Source organism: Eurosta solidaginis, chromosome 4 (genome assembly GCF_040869045.1).
Source record: "Eurosta solidaginis isolate ZX-2024a chromosome 4, ASM4086904v1, whole genome shotgun sequence".
Taxonomy (NCBI): Eukaryota; Metazoa; Arthropoda; class Insecta; order Diptera; family Tephritidae; genus Eurosta; species Eurosta solidaginis.
The window spans coordinates 160,047,631-160,064,971 of NC_090322.1; the positions used below are offsets into that span (position 1 = coordinate 160,047,631).

Sequence of the window (17,341 nt, forward strand, 5' to 3'; positions counted from 1 at the left end):
TTGCGTTTACGGCCACCCACATTGTTGGAACTATTAGGACCAAGATCGCAATGACGTGCAATGTGACCTGGGTTGCCGCACTTGAAACATTTAATAACTCCGGCATTCTTCTGTTGAGATCCCTTCAGTGCTTCCAAAATTGTGTCTACCCACTCTGGCCTTTCTACTTCCACACGGCGTGCTTTAAAAACTGGTTTTCACAGAAGCGACGCTGTTTCCTGAATCAGAGCATGCGATACCGTTTCAGCAAATGTTAGTTTTGGATTCGCATATGTAGCCCGCTTCGTTTCCACATCTCGTATCCCATTTATAAAGCTCTGAATCTTTACCCTTTCAGTGTATTCCACGTGTGCATCCGAATTCGATAAATGTGCTAGCCTTTCAATATCCGACGCAAACTCTTGCAATGTTTCACCAGGCCTCTGGAAGCGGTTCAGCAACTCCATTTGGTATATCTGTCTCCTATGCTCAGTTCCGTATCGTCTCTCTAGAGCAGCCATCAATGCTTCATAATTGTTCCGCTCTCCTTCGGGAATCGTCTGTAGGATTTCCGCTGCTGGCCCCTTCAATGCCACGAACAGTGTAGCAACTTTATCTTCCGCGTTCCAGTTTTTCACTGCTGCGGTCTTCTCAAACTGTAGCTTGAAGACCTGGAAAGGAACAGAACCGTCAAAAGATGGAGTTTTTACCTTCGTATTACTCGCTGAAGCAGCCGGCCGATTAAGTTGCAATTCCTGTATACGACCTCTCAACGCATCCACCTCTGCCTCGAATTTTTCTTCAAACTGCATTATTTTTTCGTCCATGCGCGCTTCGAGTTTTGATGATATACGCGCCTCTTGTGCTTCTAGTTATACTGTTATGCGTGTCTCTTGTTCTTTCAGTTGGGTTGCCATATATGTCTTTTGTTCTTCCAGCTGTGACGACATATTTGTGGATATTTGTGATGACATTTCTGTTATACGTGCCTCTTGTGCTTCAATCTTCGTTATACGGTTCTCCTGCGATTCCAGCTGAGTTTCCATCTTGGATGTAATCTGTGTCGACATTTCTGAAATGCGTGCCTCCTGTATTTCCAATTGTGATGCCATATATGGCTTCTGTTCGTCCAGTTGAGATGACATTTGTGTTTCCTGTGCTTCAATCTTCGATGTTATTTCTGACGACATTTCTTTTACTGTCGATGTTTGTGCAGATATTGCAGCCAAAATCATGTTCAAGTCTGTGCTCGTAACTGTCTGCGAAGTTTCGTTTTTCTCTTCAATTTTTGTTGTTGTCTCGTCCTCATCAGGATAAAAGACATACTCGTCCATTGCCTCTCGTAGCCGTGCCTGAAGTTCGAGTTTAACGCCGCTTGTATTCAATCCACGGCTCTCCAACTCCTTCTTCAGTTGCTGGATCTTCAATTCACTGAACTTTGCCATGTCCTTGTTGTCCTCTGAAATTTATTCAACAATTCCCCTTCTGACACCAATTGTAACGAATTTACTGCAAATCCTCTTATTTGCCCTTTTGCTAGGTTCGTATCGCTAAACTGTTGAATAAATAACTCCAATACTGAATAATGGAAAAATGGCCTTTATTAAAGTACTTTACAACAACACTCAAACTGTGCAACGAATAGCTTGCTTAATAACCAAACTGATAGCTTAAATGAAACTGACTTTCCAAATAATACTGCTATTGCTCGCTAGATATCGTCTTGATCGAAACTGCTTGACAACTCAAATCAAACTGAATTCCAGCGCCTCTACATCTGCTGCCTTTTATACTCTCTGATATCAAAGTTCGCATCTTCTAGAATCTACTAGCATTGTCCATGAGCTCTCAAACTTCTCAGCTATAACTAAAATTGCACGATTTTATAGCTTCTCTCATACCCCATGCTTGTTTGTGTGAGCGACACTTCCACAATTATAATTGCCTACATTTAGGAGTATCCCAAATAAGATGTCTGCATATGGTTGTGCTTTGCTTCTCAGCTGCGTGTACCTACATATGTGTAGATATACTGATTGATTCGTTTATGTAGATACAAGTGACTGTCTGCTTTATTGTTGTTGTGAATTTATTTACTTAGCATCAGACTAGGGATGTGAGTATCACTTAGTGTCACTCATAGTCGTCACAATACTTTAGAACCCAATGGCAATGCAAGACAATTGAAAATATTTCGCAATCGAATTGAATGAATCCAGTGAGCTAAGAACTCTATTAACATGTAAAAACAACCTATGTATATGGGACAGGGGTGGAGTTATTAAGAGATTTTTAAAAAATCCGTACAGAGCGTGTGAAATCTTGCGATCGACTTTTAAGTAACTCCTCATTGATGTAGCTAATACTATGTACAAACACACACCAAATTGGCAATTTATACCATTTGTGCAATTTATTACGCAATTTATCATATAACAAATTGTAATAATAAATTGCCAACTTAAAAAAATTTGCGTAATAAATTGTTTCAAACTGCAAATGCAACCTTGTAAAGTGTGTTGAGTAGATTTAAACGTCAATTACGCATGGCTCAACTATATGGTTGGCTCATCTCATCCACTGATTTGATTTTTTTCATTTCACTGGAGTAGGGAGTATCAAAAGAAGATGGCAAACTCAAAATGAAACCAAAACATTGAACACATTTCCTTACAACACACAAAAATTTCAAAGTTTTATGTTTTCATTCCATTCCATTCGCCTAATACCAGCACGCACATTTTGACAGTGTAAACAAAGGTATGTTGTTGCTGTAGAGATGAGCCAACCAGCTATCAAATTACTATTGTGTAAGCCAAATTGAGTTGTATGAACACTACAAAATTTAAATCGAAATTGCCTCAATTTATTTTTCTGTTTGAACATAGTATAGATCACTACGATCATGACAGCAAGGCAATCCAACAAAAGGAAAGAGGGTCCGTTTTGTGACGCATGTTATGGAGGAATTGGAATATTCAAAACTTGGAATCTTGCCATCTACTTTTAAGTAGCTTCTCTGTAAGCTGGATATTATATATTTTAAATATATTTCAGAGGTCAATAGGAGTAAAAAAAATTTCCCCCAGGGGCACGCATGTATGGAGATAAACTTCATTAAAAGACTTTCCATTAAGCTACAAACTTGAAACTTCACACATAATTCAGAGCACCGAGACAATGGCCCAAAAGAGGAAAATGAAAAGAAAATAAACAAATTTTATACACTTCCTTTATATAAATGTGTCAAAACGCAGCGAAAAATTAGTCCCTGAACTCAAATATAATGTTGATGCCTTATTAATTTGAAATTTTTACAAGAGCTATCGTAAATGGCCTAACAGAAACAAGGCTATAGGTAAAATTGAATTCCTGTTAGATATTCAAAATAACGTTGCCAAGAGTCTGATATTTACTAACGTAAGGCTGGGGCCTTAAACCCCCCTTAAATCAACCTAAAAAACAAAGATTTCGCGACCCATAAAAGTTGTGACGCGGTTTATGTGTGCTATTGCTCCGTCCGTCTTTAGACCCAATTTAACGAAATCAGGCATAAAAACTCGGCTCAACACACAAATGGTGCAATGATTCTTCCAACTAAAAAACACATAAAACAGCTAAGTTGAGCTGGTATAATGGCTCTTCTGGGTGCAACTTAATTATTTATTTAATTGACGCTTAGCTGTTTAAATGGTTATGTTCGTCCAACAAGGCGCGACAGTTGCGTCTTCGTTCTGCTAACTGACGCCAATTGGTAACACCAAGGAAATTTAAATAATTTTTCACCTAGTCCTTCTAGGGGAGTAGTGGCCGACCCCTTTTTGGCGCATAGTGATTATCTGGTCGATGGTAGATTAAACAGGTATGAAACCACGCTAATAAGGATTGGACCGATTCACGGTGGGCTTCATTCTTCGCACAATACGCTCTGGGTGATTTAACAAAATTTTTCTTATTCATTTTTTTTTTATTAAAGCAAGCAGAGTGAAATTTTTAATGAGAGTGGCAGTGGGAGCAGGAGTCGTAGTAAGAGCGGGATGGATTGGAAGAGGGAAGAATATAAATTTAATAAGGGTTGGACAAGCATAACAAGAAGCAATGGAAGTTAAATCAGCAGAAAATTGGATAGAGAGTAAAAACAGGAAGCAAGGCTCACGTTGCAAATGTAGGCGAAAAATTTTCGGGCAGGACAAAAGGTTGGAAATCTTTTTTTATCTATATATATATTTTTTTTTTCATATTTTCCGAGCTGTTCCTATCAACACACATCCTTGGCATCAGGGATTCGGGAGAACTTCACTGTGATGGAAGAAACATTTGCAGGGCACTTGATCTCCTTGATTGTTAGTTTTTCATCCGCAAAACAACACAACGTAGCTTCAGGGACGTTTACGTTTTGGATCAGTCGTTTGCACGATATGAATCTAAGGTAGTAGGTTTAAAGACAGCTCTATAGGACTAACAAGTTTGTTTTAAATTTCATAGTTGTAGTTATTGATACGCTATGCCAGCAACACATGTTTTATCCAATCTAATTATTTGCAACATTTTTAGATGTACAAAGTTACATTGACACTTTTTTGGTCGGATTTTGTATATTTAAAAATGAAGAACCCCCTATTCAAACTTATCTAGTTATAGCTTCGTCCTGAGCGACAGGCTTTATAATCATTTTTCCATTCACATTACAACTACGTGACGTAATGTCCCCTAAGCTCAGAATCTTACGGAACTTTGAAGTGTCCATTGTAGACAGGGCCCACTGGGAAACCCCGACTCATAGGTCTGGTACACGGATGGATCGAAATTCCATGACGGAAGAACGGGAGCTGGCATAAATGGGCTGAACTTCAAGAAATCGATACCAATGGGATGGTACCCCACAATATTTCAGGCAGAAATCCATGCCATAGAAGTTGCGGTAGAGATTTCCTGCGGAGAGGCTCATCCTCGAAGAGCATCTACATTATGTCGGACAACCAGGCGGCCCTGCATGCCTTGCAATCCTACACAGTTACACCTAAGCTAGTGGATGACTGCATTGCAATCCTTAATGACCTGAGAGCCAAAAACAAGGTTTTATTAGGATGGGTTCCCGGACATCAGGGATATGAAGGTGATGAACATGCAGATTACCTAGCAAAACAGGATGCTATAGCAGAATTCTATGGTCCAGATAGCTTTTGTCGATTCACAAAAGCACACACCAGGGAAACCATAAGTAACTGGGAAATAAAACAATTCAGATGTCACTGAATTTACTGCCCAGATACGCCAAACTGTTTATACTTCCAGCAACGAAAGTATCAGCCAAACTCAATAATTTAAGTAGGGAGGACCTAATAACTCTCACTGGATACTCTACGGGACACTGTGGTCTACGATATCACCTAAGTAAGTTAAATCTATCCGATACTCAAATTTGTCGTTTCTGTGAGTTGGATTCAGCTCTCAATTCCTATGTGATATGGAGAAAAAGCCTGAAGAGGTACTTAGATACATCAAAAGCCTCCACATACAAAACTAGGCTGAAAGGTCATGCACAATAGATCGGCACAAAGGTCGCAGTGCTTCCAGGCCTAATAATGATAATAATAATAAAGATATTTCCTTCAGTACGAAAGGTACCAAGCTCCTTTTCTAGGTAAGAAATGTTTCTGTAGGCACTATTTTTTAATGGGATGGAAAAGAACCAGCTCCGCTGGTACCATTGATTTGAAGGAAAATTATTCATAAAACTCGTTAGAGTAATTTTTGTTATTTTAATATTATTAGAGCGGAAAGTTTATACAAAAAACTGGTTTAATTTGTGTGTGAGAGCGTGCTATTTTGAACCGATTTAAATAATAATTATATCAACTCTTACAATTTATTTAATTGTTTGCATTGTTTCCCCATTTCAGAATTTGCTCTACCAAAAATGATATACAAACAATTATTATGGACTTCATAACTCAGTGCACGCCAATGAGCTACGGTAATTAGTAGATTATACTTGTGAAAAAAACGACACATCAATTGAATAACAACAATATTAACAAAAAATTATTTTAATGCGAACCTGACAACGAAACGGGCCGGTCAGTTCGATTATATCGTATCGGCACAATATGGAAGTGTGTGACGATAGGCCAGCGAGTGTTTATGACAATTTGAAAACACCAACGACCAGCAACATACGAGTACACACCAGCACACCAAAAGCAACGAAAGGTGGTAAAACGACAACATCAGCATTCCCCGTAAAAGCCAAGGCCGGAACAGGAGCAACATTTACGGAATCTGTGGCACGCAGCGAGGCGCCTTCGAACAGACAAATTGTAGACGCGAATGGCATAACGGGTTCTCCAATTTATGCCGACATTGCATACAAGTTTGATGACAAAAGCCAATTACCACAACAAAAGCAGCTAACGTTTCCTCACTTAAAGGAACAACTCAAACCGATAAAAGCGGCTCACCACACAACAACAAAATTGCAATTTCCCACAAAAGCAATGGCGTCATTGCACACTAACGCTAACGGTAATATTAATAATTATACAAACAGTAATAATAGCAATCAACGTTCAATAAAAGAGCACGCAAACGTCTCGATCACAATGCCAACTACAGCTCAAGCTTCGCCGCCCCTGAGAGCTACGACAACAACAATGGCAGAAACGCCAACGTATACGTCAACATCAGCCCAACCTGCAAGTCGAACAACACAAAGACCGCTTAGTCAACATTCACAATCGGAACTGTACGAGTATGAAGCCAGTCAAAGTATTGCAGCGGTGAAAGCAGCACTTAATGATGCTAAATCAAAATTTTTCGGTTTAAATGGTTATGCTACTCAAGAACAACAACAACATAACAATACATCAAATCATAATAATAATAAAGAAAGCAACACCTCCAACCCAATTGAATCTCGTTTAAAGCAACACACATCAACGTCACCACGCCTACTCATCGATAATCAATTTACAAAAGTACAAATTATAACGACAGCACCTACACCACCACCAAAGATCCATCAACCCAAATATCAGAATATACCAGAGAATAGCGCCATATTCCGTAATAATCAAGCAACGCAGAAACAACCGCCTGAATTGCCGCCTAAGCCAGGTGAGTGTAGCAAAGATGTAATTTATGTATGTACTACATATATATCGTTTAGAACTTGACGGAGTTCTTTAAAGTAATTTCAATCTTAAACCTTAGGTCTTTGAAAGGTAAACCAATTTTCATATTCAAATACATGCGCTATAGAGAAGGCTGGTTTCGCGCTAATTTTTACGCTTTTCGGGGTGGCTTCTCTCACCGATTTGGCAAGTTAGATTAGGTTAACCTCGCCGATCAATAAAGACCTCCCATAGACCGAATCTGTCCATAGTGTTGCCAGAATTTTTTTGACGACCAAACGGAAACCTTCAACAAGGCACCAGAACTTAGGTTGTAGAATTACTCCGTCCTCTTTACAAACACTATCATTTTTCGGGGACCTATATTAATAGCTGCCTCGATATCAGGCAACTCTGCCGCCTCTAGTAGCTGGCGCTTTGTCCGCAGGATACGAATACAGAACGTACTTAACCGTTACTTCCTGCAGTTCGTACTTCCTACATCTTCTGTTACTGACAAGGCCCAACTTTTAAGCACGTGGCGCCAGAAGACAAAGTCCAGTTAGTATGCCAATATCTTTTTGAGAGGTAAAAGCTACTTTGCCAGTCTAATATCTCAGGATTTGTAGATGATCTTAGAATTTTTGCAGCCCCAGCCTCTATTCACACCTCTCCAGATTGATGAATCATATGCAACTCCCGTATCCCATTTATTTCTCCAAACGGATTGGGAGTCTACCGTTGATTCAGCCGCAATATATATATTTACGCGACTGCTGCTTAAGAACGCTTCCTCCAGAATTTTCGCTGCTTCTTTCACGGCTTTGATTTTCGCTCGAAAGACACTGCGATAATCTGGCAGCCTGTAAGATATTCATAGATTCTCGATACCTGTATATTATGGGTTGCTGCACTCTTGCGCCAACCCTCCGGTTCTTTTGAGACCCCAAGATCTCTTTCGAAGCTAAGACATGGGGCCATCGATAGGGCAGATATTGAACATGTTTGAACAGCTTACACAATAGTCCGTCCTTTCGTCACTTTTTAGCCAGCATACTGACATCCCTACTTCGATGTAGTCGAGTTCCATCTTCAAGGATTGGGAAATAGGCGAAATTTCCATCACTACTCGCAATTACTTGACTACCACAAGATACTGGAGTTGGTATTTGGATCATTAGTGCCTATACTTGCCGTCGATCACGAAGTGATTACCTAAGTATCTAATAATGGGGCCCGCTAAAATACATTACTACATTTCGAGCGTCACCGCAGTTGGTCAACGTTAGTCAATTGGATGATATTCCATTTCAGACTTCATAAGCAAACACTCATTCCCGGCCACCAAGGCATTGAAGTCGCTAGGCATGATTTAATTTTCGAAGCGGAAGCAGTGATCGTATATCCTTTCTAGTTTATCATAAAAGAATTGCTAATCCATTTAGGCCGCCTCGTCTGTTATCGCGTGGCCGTATATACAATTTATATTGATGTAACTCGTGTCGATGAGGATCACGGTTATGCACTAGTTCGCAGACGTAACTAGCTCCACACAACCAACACTATGGCAACGTCTTGCGTTTTCCTTTTTTCCACAAACTCTTGTAGATGTCGCAAGATCTGTTTGATCTTCTGGATTCATAATTTTCCAGTATAGCCGCAATTTCAGCCCTTGCATTCACTAAGTTATCAACTAGCCTGACAGCTCCAGCTTCTTTTAAAAATGTGCGGATATTCAAGTCGATACTCCAAATCATAGTCCACAAAACGTTTGCCCAATCACAGTCCATAAAATGTTTGTCTGGGTCGTCATCACCAAATATAGCTTTCCTCTGCGCTTGCTCTGAACATCACCGCGGTTACGGGATTGGCAAGAAGTTTTTGAAATGAACCAATTCGACCCAGATAGACTCCCCTATGCTGCCTCTTTTTCCGCAGCAAGATTTCTATCATCGACCATAGGTTACGAATAATGACGTAAGAGTCGGGATAGTAGATTACTTCGCGACTGGGACTACCTGTCCAATGGTACAGCTAATAATTACTCATGCGATGTCGAAATATTATTTGCAAAAAACATTATATAAGGCATAAAGGCCTTTGACAAATGACTTTGAGCAATACGATAAACTCAGCCAGGCTCGGTAAGAATATCTATGAAACAACACAAAGAAGACTATGGACAAGGCGACTCCCAACTTCATGCTTCCGAGGATAGTTCTTGCAGAGGAAGACTTAGTCTTTCTTAGTAATTCGCGCCAGTTATCGCAAAGGAGCTAGGATTGATGAAAACGTTGCTGCGCAACGACCAAAATTTACTACAAAGTTAAGCGCCACTTAGTTCATATGAAACGTTACGATACCGTCTTCCATTGAAACTCTTCGCATGTACATCAGATTCCAGTATCCTGAATTCACTTATCGGAGAAAGTACGTCAAAAAGTACATCGGTTACATTCAGAGGTAGAGAAAGTTTGAAACTTGATTTGGTTCCCTATGATCATTTCAATCTAAAGAGATACTCATAATACCATTTTATTAAAGGCAGCGAACTGCAAATGTGTACGTTTTATTAAATCTCCAACAGCTACCTATGGCCCCGCAGAGATGAAACAAGTGGATTTGCTCCCAATTTCGGAGCACAGGAGGTAATCCCATTATATATTTATACTTAAACCGATAACGAATTACAATGCAATCCAGTTTTAATAGACTCCATGGGACTGCAACGCATTGTCCATTTTACACGAATTTCCATCACATCAGGCAAAAACCCTCCCTCAATTCCAAATACTATGATATACAAAACAACACGTTCCGCCGATTTGTAGGGAAATTTAAAAGAAGCACGAAGTAAATCACGCCAATTTGCTTTTGTTTATTTTTACAACTTTCACCCCCGGTGCGTTGCTGCGTAGATAAACTTATTTCATATATAATTTTTCTTCTTACTCTGAGCTTCTCTCTCTCTACCTTACTCTTCAGCTTCGTCTTCCGTCTTCCGCCTTAGCCTTTTCATGTCGCTTCCCCTCTCAGCGTGCCTGTCTATGTGCCCATCACATTTCTGTACATCTTCCTTTCCATTTACCTCTTCGCCTTTCTCTGCCCGTCCGACGCCTAAACCTCTCTGTCTTCCTCTTCTCCTTCCTCTCGCTCTACGCATTGAACTATCAATATAATTAATATACCGTTCTTTGCACACTTCCGAAAAAGGTATCCTGTATATCAACCTAGGCAAAAAGCTATTTATCCACCAAATTGCAAGCAAACAAATGATCCCTGTGAATTTTCCGGAAAGAAACTGAATTCTTTTAGGATTGGTCTACCCAGGTCCTCTTCCCGGAAAGAAAAGTTTCTCAAATATTAAGCTTATCAAAGAGGTACAGCTGTACCGAATTCCATGCACTATATGTAAGATTAATTGGAATAGGTCAGTCTTTGGTATACTGAAAAAAAAATTCATCAAAATCCTTTCAGTCGTTTAGGAGGAGTTCAATGACATACACACGCATACAAGAAATATATACCTATAAAGATTACTTTGCATAAATATAGGACGCACCCTGTAACCACCAAACAAATACCTTCAACCTACTATTTTTCTCAAATTCATATCTATACTTTTAGTGGATGCAATTGCAACACCGTCCAGAATGACCGCCCCAACATCGTCTACTCAAACTGACGGCGCCGTTTCTACAACACCTAATTCAACCGTTTTTTCATCGAACTCAGCACATTCAACAACACCATCGCCATCTCCAACGTCACCTCTAGATGCTGTCAAGCTATCGTTATCACCTTCACAAGCTGCATATCAACAAGTACCATTAAACGATATTGATATTTCGCAGCCATCACAAGTGAGTAATACTCAAGTATGTTTTGTTAAGGTTAATCTGTATATGTACGTGTACTAAGGCTCAAACCTCTTTGTGATATCAATTACTTTTTTATCGCTATTTATCAGTGATAAGCCATGCAAATTCTCATTAAGGCAAGCTTATTATTTAGTTACTCAGAAGATGACTATAAACAGTAAACACTTGATTAAGATATCGTCGATTCCATTAATACTATCACGTTTATCAGAACATATGTGAGACAGGTATACCTGTTGTAAGAGGCGACTAAAATACGATATTGATTCATGGGGTTGTGTAGCGCAACCCTTTCAAGTGATTGCCAGCGTAATATATAGCTTCTCCAACCCAATTGTCAACCTCACCTACCCGTGGCGAATCCTTTCTTTAACAGCTGGGGTTCTGGCGACCCCACGTTTCTCATGCATCTAGGGGTTGGGAGGGCATTATGGCCTATAAGGTTTCATGTGGTCATACCAAATCGTTCCCGAGATGGTCACGCTAGTACCTTAATGGTGCTTGTTACCGGAACGTGCCGGATCTGCATCCGGCAAAGGACCTTCAACATGGGCAACAACAACAACAAAAACAGCACTATCAAGTTTCACAATTCGCCTCGTAGGTTTGGACATTTCATTACTCGCGCTGAGGACTAGCAGATTTCGCATAGAAGGCTAAAACTTTTCAGGTTCACGTATTTTGGGTTCTTGCGTGCAAAGCACATTTATTTTTTTATACCCAGCTGTACTTGTACACAGTAGAGATATACGCCGCCGATTGTGGTCGTTTTTCGCACGCCGCCGCCGAATGTCAAAAATATCGGCGGCGGCGGCGGCGGCGTCCGGCGCGATACTATATTTTCTACTCGTTTAAGACTGTTTAGGTCATTTATTCTTCATGTCGAAAATTGGTCGGATATGGTCGAAAGTGGTATCAACGGATGCGCATCACTGTCAGTTATAAGAAACTAATTGCGAAATTTAACTCTTTCTAACTGTTCAAAAATTATTAAAAAAAACAGGCGTTTCGATGTCAGCTGAACAAGGACTTTGCATCACCCAATTCACCAAGTTATTAAAACAAAACACTAAAAGAAAAGTTATATAATAAATTCATATGCCCACTTAACCTCTTTCAACTTAAAATCGGTCGACTTTCATTCTAAAATATCGTTTTAATTTAACTAAGGCTATTGAAATCAATGTTGTGAACACAAACGTCTGCAAACTTTGGTCTTCATTTTAAAAATTTTATCCATATAATTTAGAAATTACGTTCCTAAATTCAACCGACGCCTGCCAACCACCCAGATAATCAGCAGTCCATTTTTTAGACAAGCGGGAAGGTGTGGGCCTTCGATATCTTGGAGTAGCGTGCCGTGGTTCACTGTGTCAAAAGCTTTTGACAGGTAAAGTGCCACGAACACCGTCCTATGATGGGTTTTTGCTGATTTAATCCGTAATTAATCTGAGTGTTAATGGCGGCTTCCAATGTCTTAGCTACTGGCGAAAGGAGTGATATCGGTCGATAAGACTCGCCTTCGTTAGCTGGTTTGCCAGGCTTTAGTAGCGCTATTATCCTTACCATTTTCCATTTTTCGGGAATGACGAAGTATTCCAGTGACAGGTTGAAAACATGTGTTAGGTATTTTATTCCCTCATCGCCAATGTGTTAAAGCATTGGCACGGCTATTTCGTCCGGGCCTATCGACTTGGAGGGCCTAGCCTTACGGATGGCTGCTTCAACCTCTGTGGGGGTGATGGTAATGGGTGGGACGTCGTGTTTATGTTTATGGGCTCGTCTGTTAGCACGGCGTCTGGCTTTGTCTACAGAAGAACGCATTATAAATTGTCGGCAAAAGCCGCTTGCGCATCTCTTCGAATCAGATAAAAGTTTTATCACCGAAGGCTATAGAAACTTTATCATTGTGTTTATTTGGATTAGACAAGAATTTAACGGTTGCCCACATTTTACCAACACCCGCAGAGAGGTTGCAGTTCTTTAGGTGCTCCGCTCATTTGGTACGTTTATGTTCATTTACCAGACGCATGATATCCAAATTAAGACTCCCTAATAAGGGGGTCTCTAGGTTTGAGGTGTATCGCAAGGACACGTTCTCTTGCTAAATTTGCGGCTTCGGCCGGGAAATACGGTATGATTTCAGGTATTCTGCCGGCCGGGATGAAGCGTGCAGAAGCTGAAGTGATGACCTTGCGGAACGCACGCTCACCCTGCCGGATATCGGTCGGAACGGGAAGAGCAGCAAAGGATGGTTTGTAAAGGTTGTATTGTCTTCCCAGTTGGTATAGTCTTCCCATACTGGTGGTCGGGATTGCAACTGTTCGCACATGGGGAATTGTAGCTCTTAAACAGCCGAAAAAGCTGTAGGCGGCCCGTGCCACGAGTGTCATGAGTATTTAGACCATTAATAGCAACCGTGAGTCGCCTTTGTGCGTGGCCGCCAAGGAGCCACAAATGATTTAAAGAAATAGTGTTCGCGACGATTATTAGGAGTTAACCCTAGGCGAAACTACGCTTTGCAAGAGATATGCAAACAAAAGTGTGGATATTTTATATATCTCTATTTCTTTTCAGCAGACGCAGCGTACCAATTCCAAAGACCGGGATTCGGTTCGAAGCCTCTCTGGAGTAAGTGAACGAGGGACAATCCCCCCGCAAGGAGCTACTCCTGAAAACTTTTGAACGGTCTGCGAGATCTTGAGGCAAAAACCCCGGATCTTTCCGAAATGGCCAACAAATTGATTTCCTTATATACATACAAACAAAACCTTTCCGAAATATTATTTTTTTTAAGTAGAAAAATAAAGCTTTTTAAAGTAAGAACACCGGCGTACGCCGGCGCGTCGCCTACGGCGCCGCCGCCGATAAAATGATCGGCGTAAACCTCTACTACACAGGGTATTACAACCTTGATTGGATAACGATTGGTTGTACAGGTATAAAGGAATCGAGATAGATATAGACTTCCATATATCAAAATCATCAGTATCGAAATAAATTTGATTGAGCCATGTCGGTCCGTCCGTCTGTACCCGTTGAGTAAATATTGAGATATCTTCACCAAATTTGGTACACGAGCTTATCTGGACACAGAATATATCGGTATGGAAAATGAGCGAAATCGGATAATTACCACGCACACTTTTTATATATATAACATTTTGGAAAACACCAAAAACCTAATTAATTAGTAAATAATACACCTAGAATGTTGAAATTTGACATTTGAGACTCTTGATAAAAATTTTAAAAAATTGTTTAAAATGGGCGTCGCACCACCCACTTGTGAGAAAATCAATTTTACAAATACTATTAATCGTAAATCAAAAATCGTTAAACCTATCGTAACAAAATTCGGCAGAGAGGTTGCGTTTACTATAAGGAATGTTTTGAAGGAAATCGGTTAAGGACCACGCCTACTTTTATATAAAAGATTTGTAAAAGGGTCGTGGACGAATAAAATAAGCTATATCTTTGCAAAAAAAAACTTTATATCAATGGTGTTTCGTTTCACAAGTGGATTTATAGCAATATATAGGAAAAACTTCAAATTTTAAAAAATGGGCGGGGCACCACCCCTTTTATGACTAGCAATTTGCTATGTTTCGGGAGCCATAACTCGAAGAAAAATTTGTTCAGAATAGAACCATATGTATATGTATTATTGCGCAGCCTTTTAACACTATTAAGCACACAAAACAAACAACAACAGCATTTCAAGTGTACAGTTCGGGTCATAAAAAATGGAATTTTGAAATGTGCACACTAGTTATTCCACATAGTAATTCCAAATATGCAAGTCTTCCACGAAAGGCTTTTTGATATGTGCCTGTGTGATTCCAAATTTACTAACTAACTTTATTAAGTTTGTCTTATGTGCAAAGCTCACATGTCATGTGCTAGACTTGGACTTCTGTACAGTTACTAATGCTCCAGCATTCTGCATCCTGACTATAATATCCTCGTGCGTTTACTTCAACCATTGTTCCAAGACAAAGAACTTTATGGCTTCACTGAGGCCACTCTAACATGTTCAATCCACAGAAGTCAATTGAAGGAAGTGTCTCCTTGCATAAACAAATGCGCCCTACAAGAAATTTGTCTGTAGTATATTTCATAGGAACTGCGGTTCGCAGAGGAAATTCGTATTTGAGCACGCCGCTGACTATCGTTTGATTCTTTACTCCTTACTTACTAAAAAACGAAGTGATAGATTTCGGTCTGCATTGATTAAAAGATACAAGCTGACAAATTTTAGCCGAAATTAAACATTAAGCGGCTGCATGTTGTATCAATATGGGGCAGATTCATATATATATGTTTAGCTCCTCATTTGGTGCAAATGAGGAGCTAAACAAACAGGAAGGCGAAGAGTCCTAATAGTAACAGCAAAAAATCTAATTCAGAATTGAATCTGCTTTGTCCTATTCATGAAGTGTGCTACCCACAAAATGTGTCAATTATATCAAATTCAGTATACTCCAACTATTTTTCCTTAACCAGATTCCTTCAAGATCACTTAAAGCGATTCAAAAAGCCTCAGCATCTTTCCACTCCAAAGAAACTCTCGATGTCTGTATAGTTCAAATTAAGCTTCCTTGCAAAAATTATAGCGATAAGATTAAGAGACACCCCAAACGAAAGACAGGCCAGCATCCGACCAGGACGACTACCCCTCAACAATTTGGTTTTGACAGTAAAGAATAAAAGAATAACTCGTGCCAACATATGCTTCTGAGTAGACGGTAGAGAAATCATTACTCGACAACAGCGATCATGTTTTAAACTATTCATTATTTTAAAAATTTTCTCCGGGAACAAGATGTTCGGTCCTTCCCGGTTTGCATATGGAGAATAGATTAAAAGAAAAATATAGATGAAGAGCTTTTCGAGCTCCACCCAGATATGAACAAAATGCAGTGAATAAAAACTCAAAGTCTGGCTGGTAATGTTGTTCTAGTTTATTTGCTCTAGAATATCACAGACAAACTAAACCCAGCAGGAACGGTTTGCAAAACATTTATTTATATTTCTTGACTTTGAGTATTTGTGCCAAACGAGAAATTTTGCTTTTAAAACTTTGTTGTAATGTTTTTTTGGAGGGTGGGGCCGTGTGTTGAAGTCCACGAAAGTGGGGAAAGCTTCTGACCGCCATTCACCTGGGAATGGCCAGAGCGATTCTTTTGCATGCGGTTCAAGCAGCTCACTACTGCCGGTCGCTTGCGGCCAAGTATCCTCTGGGTAGCCGCTAAACTGCCGTTTAGCGGTGAGCTAATGTGAGAAGGCGACAACCTGGCTAGCCGGGGGAGATCTAATCGGCAGCGTCTGTACACCTCTAGGTGCGGCTGCAAGCGGGCGTCTGTCTTGGAGCAAGCGGCCCGCTATATAAACGTGCCAAGTAATATTTTCACCCCCGCTGAGCGGGTTGTGCGGTGGGCTTGGGACCCGCCACGTAAAACCATACTCCAATGGTGTAGATGCCCGGCTGGTTGATGTTCTCGTCAAAGCAAAATCTGACATCATCGCCATCCAAGAAATGCGTTGGACGAAGCAAGGAAGAAAGAAGATCAAAAATTGTGACATATATTGGAGTTGCCATAGGAATAAGCGCAGTTTCGGCGTCGGATTCGTGGTGGGAGAAAGACTTTGTGTCTAAGTTCTGGCGTTCACACCTGCGGACGAACGTCTCGCCGCTATCCGAATAAAAGCAAAATTTTTTAATATATCATTCATCTGCGCCCATGCGCCGACAGAGGAGAAAGACGATGAGGTGAAAGACACTTTTTATGAACAATTAGAACGCACATACGAGCGCTGCCCCCGTCACGATATAAAAGTCGTGTTTGGTGACTTTAACGCCAGGGTGGGCAAAGGAGGTGTTTTTGGTCCTACAGTCGGAAAGTTCAGCCCACACAATGAAACTTCTCCTAACGGACTGAGGCTGATTGATTTTGCCGGTGCTCGAAACATGGTCATATCCAGCACGAGGTTCATGCATAAAAAGATACATCAAGCTACATGGCTATCTCCTGATCGAAATACTCGCAATCAGATCGATAACGTTGTGATAGACGGACGACATGCCTTCAAGGATTTAGATGTGCGCACGACCCGAGGACCTAACATCGACTCGGACCATTATCTCGTTGCAGCCAAAATACGCACCCGCCTCAACGCGGCTAAAACCAAGGAACAAAAAACACAAGGGAAGCTAGACGTCGAAAAGCTTCAATCACAACAGACTACCAATGATTTCGCAACTCGACTCTCACACCTGCTCTCTAAGAGCACAACTCATCCTGAAGCAATAGAGGAGCAGTGGCAGCATATTTCCAAAGCACTTCGTACAGCCGCCGAGGAAAAATT

General features: G+C 40.5%; 1 protein-coding gene across 13 annotated transcripts in view; it reads left to right on the top strand.

Annotated features, from left to right (window-relative positions):
• LOC137250548 (probable serine/threonine-protein kinase dyrk2) overlaps positions 1 to 17,341 on the top strand; it is a 106,059-nt gene that overhangs the window by 43,653 nt on the left and 45,065 nt on the right. For 9 of the 13 annotated variants that reach the window (XM_067783537.1, XM_067783536.1, XM_067783541.1 and 6 more), the window contains 2 exons: positions 5,883 to 7,095; positions 10,719 to 10,954. In XM_067783537.1, coding sequence (XP_067639638.1) covers positions 6,090 to 7,095; positions 10,719 to 10,954 — 1,242 coding nt within the window. In that variant the 5' untranslated portion in view covers positions 5,883 to 6,089. The remainder of the gene's footprint in view (positions 1 to 5,882; positions 7,096 to 10,718; positions 10,955 to 17,341) is intronic. The other 4 variants (XM_067783545.1, XM_067783544.1, XM_067783546.1 and 1 more) reach the window with 1 other exon arrangement.